Source organism: Mytilus californianus, unplaced genomic scaffold (genome assembly GCF_021869535.1).
Source record: "Mytilus californianus isolate M0D057914Y unplaced genomic scaffold, xbMytCali1.0.p SCAF_8, whole genome shotgun sequence".
Taxonomy (NCBI): Eukaryota; Metazoa; Mollusca; class Bivalvia; order Mytilida; family Mytilidae; genus Mytilus; species Mytilus californianus.
In genome coordinates, this window is record NW_026262734.1 from 32,818,792 (window position 1) to 32,840,836 (window position 22,045).

The 22,045-nt window shown below is 32.6% G+C and overlaps 1 protein-coding gene and 1 long non-coding RNA gene across 3 annotated transcripts in view; both read left to right on the forward strand.

The window, feature by feature from the left end:
- The window catches only part of LOC127711777 (palmitoyltransferase ZDHHC5-like), a 34,149-nt gene extending 12,173 nt beyond the window's left edge, over positions 1 to 21,976 (forward strand). The window contains exons 7-8 of one of the 2 annotated variants that reach the window (XM_052217901.1): positions 6,705 to 6,846; positions 17,964 to 21,976. In XM_052217901.1, the coding sequence (XP_052073861.1) occupies positions 6,705 to 6,846; positions 17,964 to 19,067 (1,246 nt within the window). In that variant the 3' untranslated portion in view covers positions 19,068 to 21,976. The remainder of the gene's footprint in view (positions 1 to 6,704; positions 6,847 to 17,963) is intronic. The other variant, XM_052217902.1, reaches the window with a different exon arrangement.
- LOC127711794 (uncharacterized) lies at positions 1,304 to 3,739 on the forward strand. Its single transcript, XR_007986881.1, has 2 exons — positions 1,304 to 1,770; positions 2,831 to 3,739. It is a non-coding gene; the product is annotated as an uncharacterized LOC127711794 (long non-coding RNA).
- Positions 21,977 to 22,045: the final 69 nt, after the last annotated feature.

Genomic DNA, 22,045 nt, shown 5'->3' on the forward strand with positions numbered 1-22,045 from the left:
CTTTGGTGAATTGTTTATATCTATTGACGTGAGCTCCCTTTCGTTTTTATAAATTTTAGATTTTACGTTTCCGAGTTATGGGGTTTTATTCATTAAAAAAAAGGGGGATTTTCCAGTTTTCGGACAATAACTCAAGAATGCTTTCACCAACTTGCAAGAAATTGTGGTGAATTGTTTATATCTATTGACATGAGCTCCCGGTCGATTTTTATAAATTTGAGATTTTAAGTTTCAGAGTTATAGGGTTTTATTCATTAAAAAAAGGGGGATTTTCCAGTTTTCGGACAATAACTAAAGAATGCTTTCACCAACTTGCAAGAAATTGTGGTGAATTGTTTATATCTATTGACATGAGCTCCCTGTCAATTTTTATAAATTTTAGATTTTACGTTTCAGGGTTATTAAAAAAAGGGAGATTTTCCAGTTTTCAGACTAAAAATCAAAAATGCTTTCAGCAGTTCTTATGAAACTTTGGTGAATTGTTTATATCTATTGATGTAAGCTCCGTTTAGAATTTTATAAATTTTTCATTTATCATTTTTGAGTTATGGGGTTTTATTCATTAAAAAAGGGGGGATTATCCAGTTTTCGTACAATAACTTCAGCAGTTATGAAACTTTGGTGAATTGTTTATATCTATTGATGTAAGCTCCGTTTAGAATTTTATAAATTTTTCATTTATCATTTCTGAGTTATGGGGTTTTATTCATTAAAAAAGGGGGGATTTTCTAGTTTTAGGACAATAACTCAAGAATGCTGTCAGCAATTCTCATGAAACTTTGGTGAATTGTTTATATCTATTGATGTAAGCTTCCTTTACATTTTCATAAATTTCTAATATGACTGAGAATTAATTGAATTTCATTTGTTTATAGTCTGACAACAGATTTACTAAGTATTGCGCAACAGCATAGTGTATTGCACAAAAGCAAGAAATCTTTAATTAAATATAAATTCAATTCATATAACCAATTTCAAGTTCTTTGACTACATTTATTCAGAAACCTGTAATATGTCAAATATTTAAATACAATCCAAATTCAGACCTGTATCAAGCTTGAATATTGTGTCCATTTTTGCCCCAACTGTTCAGGGTTGGACCTCTGCGGGCGTATCCAGCTGCGCTCAGCGAAGAAGGTTATTGGGTATTGGATAATTATGGGGTAAAAGACAACTTTCAGACACTATCAATATTTTGTCCCACTATTAATCAATTATGCTGCCTCTGAAGAAGGCATGTGAAGGACCAAAAACGGCCAGGCTATGAATCATCACTATTATGTGTTTTTGCATCACCTACTTTTTATTATACGACCGCAAAAAAATTTTTGTGGTCGTATATTGGTATGACGTCGTCGTCGTCGTCTGGCGTCGTCCGGCGTCGTCCGAAGACACATTGGTTTTCGCACTTTAACTTTAGTTTAAGTGAATGGATCTCTATGAAATTTTACCACAAGGTTCAATACCACAAAAGGAAGGTTGGGATTGATTTTGGGGGTTATGGTACCAACAGTAAAGGAAAAAGGGGCCAAAAATAAGCATTTTTGTAACTTCCAGACATAACTTGTGTGTTAGTGTATGGATCTCTCTGACATTGTACCACAAGGTTCCATATCACAAAAGGAATGCTGGGATTGATTTTGGGGGGTAATTGCCTCAAAATATTAGGAATTAGGGGCCAAAAAAGGGGCAAAAAAACAAGCATTTTTCTAGTTTCATGACAATAACTTGTGTGTAAGTGCATGGATCTTTCTGAAATTGTACTACAAGGTTCCATATCACAAAGGAAAAGCTGGAATTGAGTTTGGGGGTAATTGCTGAAACGTTTAGGAATTGGGGGCCAAAAAGGGGCCAAAAATAAGCATTTTTCTAGTTTCCAGACAATAACTTGTGTTCAAGTGTATGGATCTCTCTGAAATTGTACTGCAAGGTACCATACCACAAAGGGAAGGCTGGGATTGAGTTTGGGGGTGATGAATCATAAGGGGGTTCAAAAAAATTTGGGGGGGGGGGGGTTTCCTTTTTTTTCTTTTTTTCCTTTTTATACGACCGCAAAAAAATTTTTGTGGTCGTATATTGGTATGACGTTGGCGTCGTCGTCGTCGTCGTCGTCGTCCGAATACACATTAGTTTTCGCACTCTAACTTTAGTTTAAGTGAATGGATCTCATTGAAATTTTACCATAAGGTTCAATACCACAAAAGGAAGGTGGGGATTGATTTTGGGGGTTATGGTACTAACAGTTAAGGAATTAGGGGCCAAAAGGGGCCAAAAATAAGCATTTTTGTAACTTCCAGACATAACTTGTGTGTAAGTGTATGGATCTCTCTTGACATTGTACCACAAGGTTCCATATCACAAAGGGAATGCTGGGATTGATTTTGGGGGTAATTGTCTCCAAATTTTAGGAATTAGGGGCCAAAAAGGGGCAAAAAACAAGCATTTTTCTAGTTTCATGACAATAACTTGTTTGTAAGTGTATGGATCTTTATGAAATTGTACTACAAGGTTCCATATCACAAAGGGAATACTGGGATTGATTATTGGGGTAATTTCCTCCAAATATTAGGAATTAGGGGCCAAAAAGGGGCAAAAACAAGCATTTTTCTAGTTTCATGACAATAACTTGTTTGTAAGTGTATGGATCTTTATGAAATTGTACTACAAGGTTCCATATCACAAAGGGAAGGCTGGGATTGATTTTGGGGGTTTTCCCTCAAAATTTTAGTAATTAGGGGCCATAAAAGGGCAAAAAAAACATGCATTTTTCTAGTTTCAGGACAATAACTTGTGTGTAAGTGTATGGATCTTTATGAAATTGTACTGCAAGGTTCCATATCACAAAGGGAAAGCTGGAATTGAGTTTAGGGGTAATTGCCCTAAATGTTTAGGAATTTGGGGCCAAAAAGGGGCCAAAAAACAAGCATTTTTCTAGTTTCCAGACAATAACTTGTGTTCAAGTGTATGAATCTCTCTGAAATTGTACTGCAAGGTACCATACCACAAAGGGAAAGCTGGGATTGAGTTTGGGGGCGATGAATCATAAGGGGGTTCAAAAAATTGGGGGGGGGGATTTTTTTTTTCCTTTTTTTTCTTTAACATTTTCCATTTTAAATTGGTTATTTCTGATTTATATATAAAAGCAAATAATAATGATATGGTTTGAATAGGCATACATGTGAACCTCCCGACGGGAGTACAATAATCCCGTTTTCAGGGGTCTCCTCCCCCCCTCCCGTTGAAAAAATCCCGTGTATGAAATTTTTCATGAATGAAAAATTTCTGCCCAACATAACATCTCAGGCATCTGGTGTAACTGACATTACCTGAAGTTATATTTTACCTGTAAATCAATAAACATGCATAATTATATGGCTTCACTTGTCAGCTTGGGTGTCAAACATACTGGTAAGCAACGATTTTTACCTCAGGCTAACTGCCGTTGTGTAACAAAAACTCTGTATTTATTGGGTTACTTCCCTTGATTTATCCTGTTTTAAGTTACTTTCCTTTTAATAATGAAAATTTTTAAAAGAATATAAATAAAATATAAATTGAACAAATAATCATAAAAGGATGGTTATTAAATGATTTTAAATGTCTTAGGACAAATAAAAAAATAATAATTTGAAAATTATTTGAGGATTCTATACTTCCTTTTAAGGCTTAAATTGAAATTTATATAATAACTATGACCCTAACTTTCAAGATAGAATGAATTTCTGAGTTTGCAAATAAAAACTATTTGCAAGAGAAAAAAAAAAAAAATAAAAACTATTTGCAGACAGCTAAACAAATGTTCTGGTTGCAATGATTGTTTTATAGAATATGAAGTAAAAAATTTAAAGAACATACTGGAAAAAAACAATGTTAGATTGAACATGTAGAATATAAAGATGGAGAAACTTTATAAGTACAAGGGTACTATAAACATAATAAATTGGTTGGAAAGTTGAAGAAAACACACTTTAAAAGACCATTTTTACAGCACACGGTTACATTTACAACAAAATTAATGTCGATTAAAAACCTCCTGATCTGAGTCCTAATCTCCTGACCAAAATTTCCCAATCTCCTGATCTGAGTTTCACAGTCCATCACATGTATGAATAGGTAAATTGAAAATTTTTAAGTTCTTAGACCACTTTCATTCTGTGTCAGAAACCTATGCTGTGTCAAATATTTAATTACAATCCAAATTCATTGCTGTATCAAGCTTGAATGTTGTGTCCATACTTGCCCCAACTGTTCAGGGTTCGACCTCTGCGGTCGTATCAAGCTGCGCCCCAGCGGAGCATTTTATTTTTTTTCTTTTAAAATTTTCCATTTTAAGTTGGTTATTTCTGATTTATATTTAAAAGCAAATAATAATGATATGGTAGGAGATACACACCAAACAGGATGTGTAAATTATTATATAATAAGTATTGTGCAATAGCAAGAAATTTTCAATTGCACAGTATTGCACAATAGCAAGAAATCTTCAATTGCACAGTATTGCGCAATAGCAAGAAATCTTCAATTGCACAGTATTGTGCAATAGCAAGAAATATCCAATAGCACAATATTGCGCAATAGCAAGAAATTGTCAATTGTACAGTATTGCGCAATAGCAAGAAATATTTAAATGCACAGTATTGTGCAAAAGAAGATACTTGACACATTGGTTTTCGCACTCTAACTTTAGTTTAAGTGAATGGATCTCTATGAAATTTTACCATAAGGTTAAATACCACAAAAGGAAGGTTGGGACTGATTTTGGGGGTTATGGTACCAACAGTTAAGGTATTAGGGGCCAAAAAGGGGCCAAAAATAAGCATTTTTGTAACTTTCAGACATTACTTGTGTGTTAGTGTATGGATCTCTCTGACATTGTACCACAAGGTTCCATATCACAAAGGGAATGCTGGGATTGATTTTGGGGGTAATTGCCTCAAAATATTAGGAATTAGGGGCCAAAAAAGGGGCAAAAAACAAGCATTTTTCTAGTTTCATGACAATAACTTGTGTGAAAGTGTATGAATCTTTCTGAAATTGTACTACAAGGTTCCATATCACAAAGGAGAAGCTGGAATTGAGTTTGGGGGTAATTGCCCTAAACGTTTAGGAATAAGGGGCCAAAAAAGGGCCAAAAATAAGCATTTTTCTAGTTTCCAGACAATAACTTGTGTTCAATTGTATGGATCTCTCTGAAATTGTACTGCAAGGTACCATACCACAAAGGGAAGGCTGGGATTGAGTTTGGGGTTGATGAATCATAAGGGGGTTCAAAAAATTTGGGGGGGGGGGGGGAGATTTTTCTTTTTTTTCCTTTTTTTTCTTTTTTTCCTTTTTTTTTTCTTTTAAAATTTTCCATTTTAAGTTGGTTATTTCTGATTTATATTTAAAAGCAAATAATAATGATATGGTAGGAGATACACACCAAACAGGATGTGTAAATTATTATATAATAAGTATTGTGCAATAGCAAGAAATTTTCAATTGCACAGTATTGCACAATAGCAAGAAATCTTCAATTGCACAGTATTGCGCAATAGCAAGAAATCTTCAATTGCACAGTATTGCGCAATAGCAAGAAATATCCAATAGCACAATATTGCGCAATAGCAAGAAATTGTCAATTGTACAGTATTGCGCAATAGCAAGAAATATTTAATTGCACAGTATTGTGCAAAAGAAGATACTTCGTATAAATTGATTATTTCTTGACCAATTTCAATGGGGTTTTATTCTTGAATTCTTGGGGTTCTTTAATATGCTGAATCCAACCATGTATTAAGTTTTTGGATTTTGGGCCCCGTTTTTAAATTGGTCCACATTGAGGTCCAAAGGGTCCAAAATTAAACTTTGTTTGATTTCATAAAAAATTGAATTATTGGGGTTCTTTGAGATGCCGAATCTAACCGTGTATTTAGATTCTTAATTTTTGGTTCCGTTTTCAAATTGGTCTACATTAAGGTCCAAAGGGTCCAAAATTAAACTAAGTTTGATTTTAACAAAAATTGAATTCTTAGGGTTCTTTGATATGCTGAATCTAAACATGTATTTAGATTTTTGATTATGGGCCCAGTTTTTAAGTTGGTCCAAATCTTGGTCCAAAATTAAACTTTGTTTGATTTCAACAAAAATTGAATATATGGGGTTCTTTGATATGCTGAATCTAACCATGTATTTAGATTTTTGATTTTTGGGCCCTGTTATCAACTTTGTCCACATTGAGGTCAAAAGGGTCCAAAATTAAACTTTGTTTGATTTCATCAAAAATTGAATTCTTGGGGTTCTTTGATATGCTGAATCTAACCATGTATTTAGATTTTGGATATTGGACCATAATAGGTGAATGTCCAATTTAAAAAAATTTTGAATAGGTAAATTAAAAATTTCTAAGTTCTTAGACCACATTCATTCTGTGTCAGAAACCTATGCTGTGTCAAATATTTAATCACAATCCAAATTCAGAGCTGTATCAAGCATGAATGTTGTGTCCATACTTGACCCAACTGTTCAGGGTTCGACCTCTGCGGTCGTATCAAGCTGCACCCTGCGGAGCATTTTATTTACTGTAGACCAGCATTTTTGTCATGTTTGAAAAATTTGATCTCCATATTAACTTGAGGTTATACTCAACATTATATTTAGTGTTAATGATTTTGTGAATAAAACTTGTGTATAGAATTCTTATTTTAGTGTTTATTCCTTTGTAGACTGGTATCATATGTGCCTAAAACAAGGACTATTCATATAGACGCTAGTAAAGTCACTTATCATGCAGCTGGCAAAGGGGATGTCAAATTATATAGTGATAATTCAAACGGAATTAAACGAAATTCTGCCATTACCAAAAATGTAAGTTTTATGTGTATCTTATTATCATGCTTTTAAATGTTGTAAATTGCTCTGCACACAATTTTCTAAGATTAAAAATTGTATGTGTGTAAGTAACAGTTTGTGACTGAATAAAATGTTCTTCACAGTGTTAGGTCAGTAATTAAGTGAACAAAGTCTATTATATATCAAACAGGATATTGAAACCTAGCAAAATCTATGCAATTGAATGAATTGAATACCGTAAATTCAGAAATTATTGGGAGGTTTTTATTATCTCAAATAATGCGACTCGCAATAATAAGAACTCGCATTCTGATATCTGATACATATAAGTGTATGCAGATTTTCCTGAAATCTCAATAATAAATCTCGCATTCTAATATGACGACCTATGTATCGTCAACCAGTATAATCACAGTATATCTACTATTAGCGCAAGCGCATAAATACACAAAACTGGCTGTTCCGCGTTATGCCCAACTTATTTATACTACCAGTTATTCTCAATTTGCGACATCAAAACCCACAGTTTACGTAGGCCATGATTCAGATACAATATAATTATCTCTATTCTAAAGCAAAATAAACAAATCAGTCTATTTCAATTTATTTTTTGGTGTAAAATTTCATAAAACCAAAATTCCGCGAAATGATGTTATTGTCTTTGCATGGCAACTAAACAAGGTTACGTCATATGTATGCTTCCGGCATCAAATGTAAACACTGGGCGTTTTAAAGCTTCTTGTACGACTTAAAATGCAATAAATTTACATTAAAAGAACATATTTAGGTGAAAAAAATGATTTTTTTAAGATTTATTATTGAATAAAATAATATTACTAATATTATCATATGGGGGTAAAACGGAACAGCCAAAACAGTACTGTGTGTATAGGGCTTTCACGGTTAACAAAATTACCGAATTTGTCCTATTAGATTCAAAATAATTTTTGTCTCTTTCTTCAAAAATCGCAATAATAAATGCGCGCAATAATTTCTGAATGTACAGTATCATTTATTAGTTACTATTTTATTTCTGACATTTCCAAGACAATTAAATCAGCACTTATGACAAATTGCAAATTGGGAGGTCTAGAAGAATTAATTGCTGGACCAATTTTGATTTGTGCAACTTACTTAGCTTTTAGTGTAATTTCAATATGAAAAATGCACACAAGATTTTTATACAGCGTGTTTCTACTTTTATATATTTTCTATAATATTGTTTTACCAGTATATGAACATGTGCAGCTGTTTAAGTAAACTGTAAATTTAGAAATTTTTGCCTGCATTTATTTTTGCTATTGTTGAATTATGGAAAAAATGTAAAACTTATTTTTACTATTTAAGGAAGTGCTGCGTACAGATAATGCTATCAAAAATATATATTCACATTTTTTTTCTTGCAAAACCTATCTAATCTACAATAATAGAAGATTGTAAAAACTTCTGAATTTACTTTTGTTACATGTATTTGGAAAGGAAAGGTGCTCTTTTACACTTTACCATGGAAAGTCAGCAGTTAAATTTGCTTTCCCCAAAACAGGGTCAAATAGTAGCTTGTGATATCTTTTCCTGTGTGTATGACCCAGATGTGTGCGTGTAAGACATATATGACACATATTTCTGTGTGTTTGACACAAATTGTTGGTTAAAGCATTTGTTACACTAGAAACTAATAGAATGGGAAGCGAAATACCTAAAATGTTGACAAGATTTAACCAGAACAACAAAAAAAAAAAATGTTCCATTTTGATATTTGAATTTGGTAGTGAATGCATATATATTTAGAAAATGCATGAACCCTATAATAAGCAATGTTACAATCCCTTTGGGAGATCAGAATACCTGTGGGATACTACCTAAGGGACTGTGCTGGCCTCCAAAAAAATTTCTTAAAAAAAATCGCAATAATTAATTTCATTTCAACAGCATTTATATATTTAATTGAAAAGTAAATAGCACTTTTTTGCCAGGTAATCAGTAACTATTCAACAGCTTGCACACTGTTCTTTTTAATGTTGTATAATAATCGTGAAATAGTTACTGAATAAAGGACGTCGAGCTAATTTTGCATTAAATGCAGTTTTGAATACTAATAGAAAATTATTTCACGTTAATTTTTAAGAACCTTTTGTTGATTTCACATCAGAAGTTTGAGTATTCAATCAATGAAGTCTATAATGTACATGTATATCTCTTTGCTTAAAAGAAAACATGATTACAAAGGGAGGTGATTTGGGCTGTTCCATTAAAATGCATGTGGGAGGGAAAGGAAACTTAAATTTATTTTGTGTCTGTTTCTCCATTTGATGCTGCCAACTTTATAGCCAAGTAAAATTACTTGAAGAAATTATTTTCATTTTGGTAGGATTATAGATATCCCTATCCTCTAACACCCATTTTAATGGAATAGCCCAAATTTCTCAACAGTTAAAAATAAATCCAAGTTCTTTTGTGAAATGATCATTATATGTTGTAAATTCATACTTGTTGATATTAATCTCTTTATACTTTTCTTTTAGAAGCTGACGACTTTTTGCTGGATATGAACTATTCTGCATGTTAGATGTTTTTTACTAACGCTCCTTTCAGGCACTTTAGTGAAACAAATTTATGTTTCAAATAAAACTTCAGTAGGACAAACTCCTGTATGCATTTGACCATCATATTTGATCAAAATATATGTTTTGAAGTAAAAGTATATTCATTTTATCATTTTGTTTAAAAGTTTATCCCTAAAGTCCAAAACATCATTATGATTGTCCATTCAGTGACATATCTTTTAAAAAATCCAACTCCTTGCCCATTTTCTCATATTCCTATGGTTTATAAATATAATTGTGCATAATTCATGGCTCTTTATTAAAACCTACAGGATATTTGAGGTTGAAGAAAAATATCCTGCATTATATAAATCAAATGTTAATCAATAGCACTATATTAAGATAACCTTAGGATGAAAACAATATTTTGATGTGATACCAATCAATACACCTGTATTATTAAATAGTAAATACAAACTCTATGACACACAAACAAAACGAATAAAACAAATTCTCCATGCAACCTGTGTAGAATTTAGTGTCGGGGATATGTTTGATATGCAGATTATTCATTGAATTTTTGCTGTTAATTACATTTAAATAATTGATATTTGACTACATTTTCAGTAATTAAAACCTCATTGAATTACATCAAATCATCAAAGTATCTGTCGTTCTGTAGTAACATTAAGGGTTTAAAATGCAATAGTCATTAAATCACGCTAACAGACAACTTTTTATACGACCGCAAAAAAATTTTTGTGGTCGTATATTGGTATGACGTTGGCGACGTCGGCGTCGTCCTAAGACACATTAGTTTTCGCACTCTAACTTAAGTTTAAGTGAATGGATCTCTATGAAATTTTACCATAAGGTTCAATACCACAAAAGGAAGGTGGGGATTGATTTTGGGGGTTATGGTACCAACAGTTAAGAAATTAGGGGCCAAAAATAAGCATTTTTGTAACTTCCAGACATAACTTGTGTGTAAGTGTATGGATCTCTCTGACATTGTACCACAAGGTTCCATATCACAAAGGGAATGCTGGGATTGATTTTGGGGGTAATTGCCTCCAAATTTTAGGAATTAGGGGCCAAAAAGGGGCAAAAAACAAGCATTTTTCTAGTTTCATGACTATAACTTGTGTGTAAGTGTATGGATCTCTCTGACATTGTATCACAAGGTTCCATATCTCAAAGGGAATGCTAGGATTGATTTTGGGGGTAATTGCCTCCAAATTTTTGGAATTAGGGGCCAAAAAGGGGCAAAAAACAAGCATTTTTCTAGTTTCATGACAATAACTTGTGTGTAAGTGTATGGATCTCTCTGACATTGTATCACAAGGTTCCATATCACAAAGGGAATGCTGGGATTGATTTTGGGGGTAATTGCCTCCAAATTTTAGGAATTAGGGGCCAAAAAGGGGCAAAAAACAAGCATTTTTCTAGTTTCAGGACAATAATTTGTGTGTAAGTGTATGAATCTTTATGAAATTGTACTACAAGGTTCCATATCACAAAGGGAAAGCTGGAATTGAGTTTGGGGGTAATTGCCCAAAAAGTTTAGGAATAAGGGGCCAAAAATAATCATTTTTCTAGTTTCCAGACAATAACTTGTGTTCAGGTGTATGGATCTCTCTGAAATTGTACTGCAAGGTACCATACCACAAAGGGAAGGCTGGGATTGATTTTGGGGGTAATTCCCTCAAAATTTTAGGAATTTAGGGGCCATAAAAGGGCAAAAAAAAAGCATTTTCCTAGTTTCAGGACAATAACTTGTGTGTAAGTGTATGGATCTTTATGAAATTGTACTGCAAGGTTCCATATCACAAAGGGAAAGCTGGGTTTGAGTTTGGGGGTAATTGCCCTAAACGTTTAGGAATTTGGGGCCAAAAAGGGGCCAAAAAACAAGCATTTTTCTAGTTTCCAGACAATAACTTGTGTTCAAGTGTATGGATCTCTCTGAAATTGTACTGCAAAGTACCATACCACAAAGGGAAGGCTGGGATTGAGTTTGGGGGTGATGAATCATAAGGGGGTTCAAAAAATTTGGGGGGGATTTTTTTTTCTTTAAAATTTTCCATTTTAAATTGGTTATTTCTGATTAATATATAAAAGCAAATAATAATGATATGGTTTGAATAGGTAAATTAAAATTTTTTAAGTTCTCAGACCACTTTCATTCTGTGTCAGAAACCTATGCTGTGTCAAATATTTAATTACAATCCAAATTCAGTGCTGTATCAAGCTTGAATGTTGTGTCCATACTTGCCCCAACTGTTCAGGGTTAGACCTCTGCGGTCGTATCAAGCTGCGCCCCAGCGGAGCATTTTATTTAATTTTGAAAAAGCAGTTGTATTGTCTTGCCTGTGTCAAACTTCATAGAATATAAAACATAGGGATGTTGATCTATCATCTTTTTACATGTATTAATGAAATAAATTAATTCAGCAATAATTGAATGAAATAAACCCAAATAGAGAAAATCTTATATCCTGGCTAAAGATTTTCCCTAACCAGAGTTTAGCATTTCCAGAAATAATAAGCTATCTGTTATCTCCCCCTGAAATTGTTAAAAAGGCAGGGGGGAACAACTTTGACTCTTTACATTAAAAAACCTCAGGAAAACAAAAGTCATGAATAGTTCAGTTTTACTTGTGATCAAATTTCATTGAAAAATATCTTTTGTTAAAAGTGCCACTGATGATTAAGTCACTGTTTCTAATTTCACAAGCAAATTTAAATTCAGAATTCAATTATATTTAAATGGATTGATGCATTACCTTTGCTCTATAATGCATTGATACCAATTGTGTCAAATGATAATTTAAAAAAAAAATGTGTTATAATATGTAATGAGCCAGATGTTTTGGTAACAATTACACACAAAGATGAGGGAAAACTTAACAGCATGTCTACAAAGAATTATATCAAAAGAATTATGTGTCCTCCATTCTTATACTTTATATCTCTATAACATGATATTATATATTATATAGGTATGGTATTGTCTCACTTATTAGCTACATTTTCCAGAGCATCTTACATTTTTCCCTTCTCTGCATGCTAGGCATGTGTCCGGGAGTATGAACATTTTTTTCATCGAAAAAATCATTCTCAGAATTTAGATTTTAGGTGAAATTTTACAGCATTTCGAATATCAGTTTTGTAACAAGAAAATCAATTTACTGAAGAAAAACAGTTATTTGTTTTAAAAAAAATGAGGTTTTATTTTTGCATTTCAAACTTAGATGTGTAACTTAACATACACTAACGTATGAAACAAAGCTAGTGTAGTAGAGGAGATGATATAAAATACAAATGTTATAAGGTTGAGGAGGTATTAACAGAGTTGTTTGTTGTTGTAAACTAATATCGCTTGAATTCATTAGTATGTAGATAATAGTTGCTTTTCTTGTTGTCAGTCACTGTAAACCCAGTACCTCCGTAAAAATCAGCTTTCTTTTGTAATTTTTTTAAAGTACCAAAAAGGGACTTGGATTTTATAAACAATTTAAAAGAGTTTTTTTTTTTCTTTCAATTTTTTTATAGGATTGGGACGATAGGGGATATAGCTGTATTTTGTAGCACCGACTTATAATTCAGCTTTTCTTCTGCATTAGCAAGATATTTGGTTGTGGAATTCATATTCTGCTTTTAACAGTGATAGCGCATGCTGCACTTAATAATAACAAAATTTTATGGCCATAATCATTCCTCACTGTCAAATTAAATTGAATTCATACTCAACTTCGGTCAAACATTTATAAAATTGTTTGCTTAAATACATGCAATGCTATTGAATATAATTTGACTTTTAATTTGTAATTTAAGAGAAAATTATTACATAATATTAAATAAAATACAGTAATATTTTTTCTCTCTGTTTGTTATGTAATTTTTTCAGCTTACATGATAGATTTAAAATGTAGGTTTTATTACTTTGCTGATTGTGCTTTTCAGACATTTGACCTAGTTTAAAATTCTCTTATATTAAATAATAAACAGTAAGCTTGTTATGAGATTTTCTCTGCTCAATTTATTGTCGAGCCTGCGACTTTTGTCGCAGAAAGCTCGACATAGGGATAGTGATCCGGCGGTGGCGGCGGCGTTAGCTAACTTCTTAAAAGCTTTATATTTTAGAAGGTGGAAGGTCTGGATGCTTCATACTTTGTATATGGATGCCTCATGTTACGAAGTTTCCGTCAGTCACATGTCCAATGTCCTTGACCTCATTTTCATGGTTCAGTGACTACTTGAAAAAAAAGTTCAGATTTTTTGTAATGTTAAATTCTCTCTTATTATAAGTAATAGGATAACTATATTTGGTATGTGCGTACCTTGCAAGGTCCTCATGCCCGTCAGACAGTTTTCACTTGACCTCAACCTCATTTCATGGATCAGTGAACAAGGTTAAGTTTTGGTGGTCAAGTCCATATCTCAGATACTATAAGCAATAGGTCTAGTATATTCGGTGTATGGAAGGACTGTAAGGTGTACATGTCCAACTGGCAGGTGTCATCTGACCTTGACCTCATTTTCATGGTTCAGTGGTTATAGTTAAGTTTTTGTGTTTTGGTCTGTTTTTCTTATACTGTATGCAATAGGTCTACTATATTTGGTGTATGGAATGATTGTAAGGTGTACATGTCTAGCGGGCAGGTGTCATCTGACCTTGACCTCATTTTCATGGTTCAGTGGTCAAAGTTAAGTTTTTGAGTTTTGGTCTTTTTTTCTAATACTATATGCAATAGTTCAACTATATTTGGTGTATGGAAATATTTTATGATCTATTTGTCAGTCACGCAGGTTTTATTTGACCTTGTCCTCATTTTCAAGGTTCATTGCTCAGTGTTAAGTTTTTGTGTTTTGGTCTGTTTTTCTTAAACTATAAGCAATAGGTCAACTATATTTGTTGTATGGAAGAATTGTTAGCTGTACATGCCTGCCTAGCATTGTTCATCTGACCTTGACCTCATTTTCATGGTTCATTGGTCAATGTTTAGTTTACTTGGTTAATGTTAAGTTTATGTGACAGTTGTAATAAAGCTTTATATTTAGGACTATCAACATAATATCAATGATTAGTAAAGAAGGCGAGACATTTCAGCGTGTGCACTCTTGTAGTTTTAAAATGTATGTTTTACTTTGCTAAGTTAGCTTTTCAGACAATTGACCTATTTTAAAATTCTCAAATATTAAATAATACACAATGAATTTGATTTTGGATTTTCTCAGCTTACATAATAGTTGCGAATGAAAATGTTTGTTTTTTTTATTGAGTTTGCTTCTCAGACATTTGACCTATTTTGTAATGCTCATCACACTTAAGATAAAATCAGCTGTTTTTTGTTATGCTTCTTCTTTTGTGCAAACTCCTGAACCTCCTCAATCTTGCACTCTTTTGCTTCTAAACTAAATTGCTATTCCAGGAAGATGGGTAGACAAGATTTTATTTACTTGAAGCAGTTTAGAATTTTCTGCTGTATATTGTTGTTTCTATTCCACTTTCATTGTGCTAACATTGCCTGTAACTAATCTTATCTTCCTGGAACAGTCCTTAGCTTGTAATAGCCAGAATGTAAATCGTAGCTGCAAAATTGTTTGTTGAAATGACAAAGACAATGGTGATATTATTGTTCTCTTAAGATGAAATTTAGCTTATTCAGCACTATTAATGTTTCTCTTCGAAATCTTACCGTTTCCAATATTACACAACAAAAATCATCAGATTAGACTTGAGACATTTGATAACAATGAATGAAAAATTGATGCCATTCCTCGTTAATGGTTTTTCTACAATGCATGTTATATTATATGATGACATTTTCCAAGGCAGTATTTTGTTTGCCCATTGGAAAATTGTGTTTCTATACAATGTAATTTATTTATCCTATCCTGAAAAAAACAAAGAAGTAATGTTCTAAAAGATCAGTAAATTAAGCTCAAAATTGTTTCCTCTAACTTTATATTGAATCTCTACATAAACTTACCTATCCCCAGATTAGATATTTTGAATATTTAAACTTTGGTTAAAATTTACCCTGAACACTGCAGTTTGGAAAAGACGAAATCAAAGCAATTGGCTTCTTTTTTCTCTCATTTGTTTGAAGTTTTAAATTTTACAACAAATACTCATGTATATAATAAGAAATGAAAAAGAGTTTAAGGGAATTAAACAGTTGAACTAAACTTCTTCTTTGGTAGAAAAACTGGCTCATTCATAAAACTGTTTTTCCGTTGTAAAATAAGTATAACTCTTTATTTTTTGTGTCACATTGGCACTTGAACTTGTGGTTAAATATTCTTGTTACAATTAAGAAGCCTTTTATGGTACCGTCTTTACTTTCCTTGCCTTATTGATTAATTGTCGCCGTCTTTCAGTTACGTCTCTCTGTACTGTTAATTAATGCCGATCGCTATGATTAAATATATTGTTAAACTGTCCCTCATGGTGTTTAGGTGATGTGAAGGAAACATAATTGACTTGTATTTGCTTTGGAACTGTCTCCGTTCTGTCCACTCCTAAGTGAGAGATTTGACACATGACAAGACATACTTTAAATTTCCATTGATTTTTTCGAAAATGTAAGGAATGAAATAATTGAATTTAAGAGTTGAAAACATTAGATGTAATTGATAAAGACAATTTAAAGTTATATTTGTGGATTAGACATTTTTGTCACCATTGTTGACATATGTCGAGTATAGCTCTCTCATTCTTGTCTCTTTGTTTTCTCATGTCAAGTATAGTTCTCTCAATTACTTTTATTGTTTTATGTACATGATGTAAATTTTGTAAAAAGAACAGAAAATTTCCTTTTTATCCATGCATCTATAATGAGGCTAGCTTCAAAAAGACAGAAGTGTTTATCTGAGCAGTTTATGTACAAAATGATGTATAGGAAATTATTCTTATAGTCTCATTTAGGGACAAGTTTCTTGATCAATGAAAAAAAAACAAAAATTATGTGAAAACTTTACTTTCAATCTGTTTCAGACAGTTTCTCATCTTGAAAATGTATGAATTCTGTATAAATTTGCTTCAAATTTGTAAAACAAATATGTTTTGAAATTTACAGCGTTTTTAAATAAGAAACTGGCATTGTTAATTTTTCCCTTGGTTCCAAAATAGAACTTTTAATTTTAATATATACTTTGTATATTGGTTTTAATATTATATATATATACTGAATAGCCTATAGGAATAACTGAGAGATATTTATTGATTTGAAATATTAAAGTATATATATGAATTCTGAGAGAATTGTATTTGAATCCAAATGATGAAGATTAATGTCAAAACATTATCTGTTAATGCATTCAATGAAATTGCCTAGAAATTCTGATAAAGTGTAAAGAGTATTACACTCGAACCCCTCTAAATTTAAGGCTCCAAACCAAGTAATCTGAGACCTGTTTGAAATTATTCCTTGTATCAAAACCTACAATATGACAAGAGGAAATAGTAAATAAGAATAACGATTTAATTACATATATCAAAAATCAATTTCTACACAAAATGTTACAAATTTCTAGTATACTGCTGTATAAAAAGGGTAATTCAAAGCTAGGAATGTACTAGCCTTGGAAGCATGATCTTCTTAATGTTAATGGTTAAGGCCCCTACCTAATATATACCCCTCTTTACTGGTAATGGTCCAGATGTGCTAGTATTAGTCTGTTTAATTCATATATAGTAGATATAGTAGATAAATTAGGCTAGACAAATGTGAGTTTAGGGTTTCCTCAAGAAAAGTAGGATGTGGAGATAGGATTTTTTTTTAAATTTTGCTATAATTTATCTTGAGTATATGTTGCATGTGTTGAGACCTGTAATTTTAGAATGATTTGTTACCAAAAGTTCCGATAAAAATGTAGGCTAAACATTTCAGGTATAAAAAATATTGTCGGTAGGGAACCCTAAACACAAATATTTTTTTTATTTTGGCCCTTTTGTATATTTTTGGTGTTGGATGGTGTATTCCCATTATGCTAAAACTGTGATCATAACATATGTGTGTTACTTCCATATTTAATCATCAGCGGGCATGTTATTACATCACTTCTTTGCTCAAAAATGCTTCTTTTTTCTTTTTAAAGACATTTTATAATATAGCAATTTCATTGACAAAATCACTAAGCAAAAATTCCAGCTACAAACAAAGTACTTGTTATGTACGAATAAAATAGGTTCAAGAATAACAAATGTATTGGTTCAATCAATTCTGAGACTTTCATCAATATATGTTACATAGCCTTTGGCTATTTTCATTATATCTAAGTGCAGTAGACAATTTCGGAAAAATTGAAGACAAATTGCAAGTCGCTTGTCATTGACAACACAACTATTATTATGCTTCTCAGCAATTAAACACGTTTAACACTTGACCACAGTATTAGCTTTCCACTTAGCTTGCACTAACCAACCTTTATGTTTTCTTTGCCTTTCAGGGAGTGACCTCTGTGGTGTAAGGTCATAGGTTACCATCTTCAGTGACCTTGACACCGCATGCACTACTTACCTCTTCAACCAATCAAGATTTGTATTTTTAACATTTGTAACATCTCTCTACCGTCTGTTGATAGGCCACCCCTCAATCTTCATGTCTTCTGGACGATGACAGTCAAGACAGTGAGACAACGCCCCCTTTACAGAAAAGGTCAGACTCAAAAACAAATCTTTTTGATGATTCACAGCAGCCATCGATGAATTCAACCATGGGAACATACCATAGTCAGACCAATAACCGAGCTTCACCTCCAAGACAGTATCACCATGGTAACAGCATCTCAAAGTCCCCACAACGAGGGAGAAGAGCAGAGAGGGCAGCAGCTTTGGCGGCGGCACCTGTAGCCACACCGGAGGATTCTGTTTTGACACCACCACGTTCTCTGTTGAATAGTCCTGGCTTGGACCGTGTGTCACATGCTATGCGTAATACAAGTGTTCCAAGCAGAGCTGTGAATAGCAATAATACTAATTATGATAAGGTTCGTGAACAAAATTCAAGGTCTCAAAGTGAACCTAGACCTAAAAGAGAAAGTGAAAATCGTTATAAAACTGATTCTCATCAACCAGGTCATTCTGGAAATACATATTACCCAAATTCTCAAAACAGTGCATCATCTGTTCCGTATCGACCTAAATTCAATTATACTCATAAGCCTCCCCAATCACCATCTAGGTCAGCACCGCGTTTCTCACAAAAGACTAATGGCTACACGTCGAAAAGTGAGGAAATGTTAGATTCTTATGGTCAGGATAACTATAGACCAAGTGATGGCTATAATAATTCAAAACAGATGTACAACTCAGGTGATTATCGTGGGAGGTCACATGACAGCCTCCCAACCAATAGATATGCTGCACAGTCTCGCAGTGCAACTACACTTCCTCCCCATACTCAAGGGCTGTTTGATGATGAAATAGGTGGATCTAGACGTCCGTTGTCATTTGTAAAGGCATTAGAAATGAGTGAAATTGGTGGACAGAATTCTAATAATGGTATAAATAAAAATCATGCTATGCCGAGAAGTCGGACATTATCACCCAGTGAATCAAGACAGCCTTTACCGAGTCGGACTACAAATTCAAATAATTCAAGACAATCACATCCTAGCCACAAACGGCCAAATGAAAAAGCTGAGAAAAAGAAAAGTGTTTATGATACATTTGAAGTAGCTGTATGACCTGTATGTGTATTATTTTACGTTATTGATATCCATCAAACCTTGTCTTTAATTGGAGTACATTTCTGCTCAGGTGGATTTTGCTGCTTCCATCTGGCAAGGCAAAACCTTGAGATGTCCCCTGTGTCAACCCTTTATTAATGAAATTTATGTTCAACCATGGTGGGCAGGTTGAAAAAGCTGAATCCACCTAGACTGAAGTGTATGTCTGATATAAATACAATTATAGTAGTGTTCAAAATAGCTTTGTTCAAAATAGAAATAAGGAGATGTGGTATGATTGCCAATGAGACAACTATCCACCAAAGTTCAAATGAAGTGGATGTTAGCAATGATAGGCAACCGTACAGCCTTCATCAATGAGAAAAACCCATACCGTATAGTCGGCTATAAAAGGCCCTGACATGAAAAATATGAAACAATTCAATTGAGAAAAACTAACGGCCTATATTCAAAGGTCTTTTAAAGATATCTGAGAGAGGTTGTAAATGGTTGTAGCAAATTAGCGATATTTATGTCACAATTATAGTTTTGATTATGTAAAACTTTATTTGTTACATATAACACTCTATTTCTTAAATTTTAATACTATGAATTCATTTATTTTCATGGATACTTTGTAATTATGTGGTTTTGACAAAATATACATACATACGAACCTAAACAAAATACATGAAATAAGACTCAAATTGTGGTTCGCCTATACCCACAAAATTCATGAATATTTGTTTCCTATGAATAATGATGAATCTATGTTCAAAAGTTATTATTTTGAGCCCTCTTGAAAAGGCATTCATGAAACTTTAAAGTATATTTGGCTAAGTGCAGTCCTAATCAGTCAGATGGTTTTTCCAGAAAATAAATTGAGCTGATAAAATGAGTTGATATTGAAAATAATTTATAGTATATATATTCAATCTTAACTAGTTTTTACGACAAAATCATTAATAAATCAAATGAAGACGTAACATTGACAGGCAGTAAAAGTGTAGAGTCAATAATAAAAACAATGTTGTTGTCAGCTTTTTACAATAGTAATTAAACTTTTAATATTGATTTAATCAATCACGATAGGAAGGCAGTTATACACTTGATTTATGGCATCTTTCAGAGGTTTGATGGATATTGGTTAAACTTTTGTTATGAATGAAATTTTAATGAATGTTTGAGTCAGCAATATATATTTTTATAACAGTAAGGTAGTCAATTCTCTAACTGTGATCACATTTGATATTTTATGTAATGTTCGTCATCTTGTACGATGTATTGGTTACTACTTCATCAATGTGACTTGATGGGTTCAGACAGAGAAAAAAAGCAAATTTTAACTGTTGGGATGAGAGCAGATCTATATATTGGCAAAGAGATCTTTGTTAATAAATTGCATAGATAAATAGCTCACCTGGACCATGAGACTAATTTGAGCAGATATTTAGCTCACCACGATCATGAGCATCTGCCATCACTTGCTTTTCATTGTCTTTATCTTTTCTTTTCGTTATCTGGATTTGTTTGTCCAAGCGGAACCAAAATTGACTGGAATTTTATGAATATCTGTTTAGATATTCCCCATTTTATGAAAGACCCTAGCAACCAAAGCTTGCTGTAATTTTGATAGGTAATTTTTATGCCCCACCTTTGGTAATAGGTTGGCGTTATATTTTCTGGTCTATGTCATGTATATGTCCTTCTTTATTAGGTGAATATTGTGATATTGTAAAAGATATAAATAAAAACAGTGTCCTTCTTTATTATGGGACAGATATTGTAAAAGATATGAATGAAAAGTTTTATGGTCTTTCAAATCATTGTAATCTGTACATTTCCCCCTTACAGGGTACATGTCCTTGACCTCATTTTCATGGTCCATTGATCAACACTAAGTCAAACCTCATTCTATCTAATGGTTAAAATTTTGAGCATAGGTCAACATGTTTGGTACTAGGAGTAATAGACCATGTATGCATGTTGTGGGGTTCTTATGCTTTAACATATTACTCGACGATAACTTAGGCTTTTTTACACTATCCATTTATTATTCAGTTATAGAAATCAATGAAGAAGGCAAGACATTTTAAAGTATGCAGTCTTAGTCATTAGTATTAGATTTTTTATTTTAGAAAAAAAACCTGACAGATTGGAATATGTAACATAATTTTTAAAATCCCACTAAACAGACTGACAGACTAGTCGACTTCAGTCTGTGTTGTGTTGTAGATATTTTACAGTCCTTTTAAGGGTAGCCTTTACAATGAAACATAAAATATTGCCTCTCAGTATATCAGATTGTTACATTTCCTTTTATCAGCAAAATTGGAATAGAATTTTATTATCGAACGAGTGTCTACTTTCTCGCTTTTGTCTGCAAATGTGTATATCATGCATTGGTCCGACAGATATCTATTCCGTCTATAGACTTAACTAGATTTAATCTTGAACTGACTGAGACTTATTGGGATTTTCATGTCGTTAGTTTTCTATGATAAATTCACATCAAATAATAATGACTTTGACAGTTATTTATAATTTACAGACCAGCTGTTTGGTATGTTATTGATTTGTCAACTTTTGAGAAGTTCTTTGTCAATATTTACATCACATTAAATGCTGAATAATTAGCAAAGAATGATTTTAAGTGAAGACAAATATCTCTGAAGACTTCAAAGGTATTGCATTAGTTTAAGGTTCATTTCTCCCTTTGGTTTTCATAGAATGATAGAGAAGTAAATGAAGGCACAGACAGTCCCATTTTTTTCCAAATGAAGGAGAGAAAATTGTGAAATATACTGTAAATTCATTAGACTAAAATGTGATTTTAATTTTTTGCGATATTGAGAAAAATCCTGTTTAGTTCATATAAAAAATTTCAAAATGCGAGTTTAAATTATTGCGATTATAACCCTGTCGTATTTTTCGCATTAATAAAAACATCGCAATAATTTCTGAATTTACACTATTTAAATGCTGGTATGAAATCA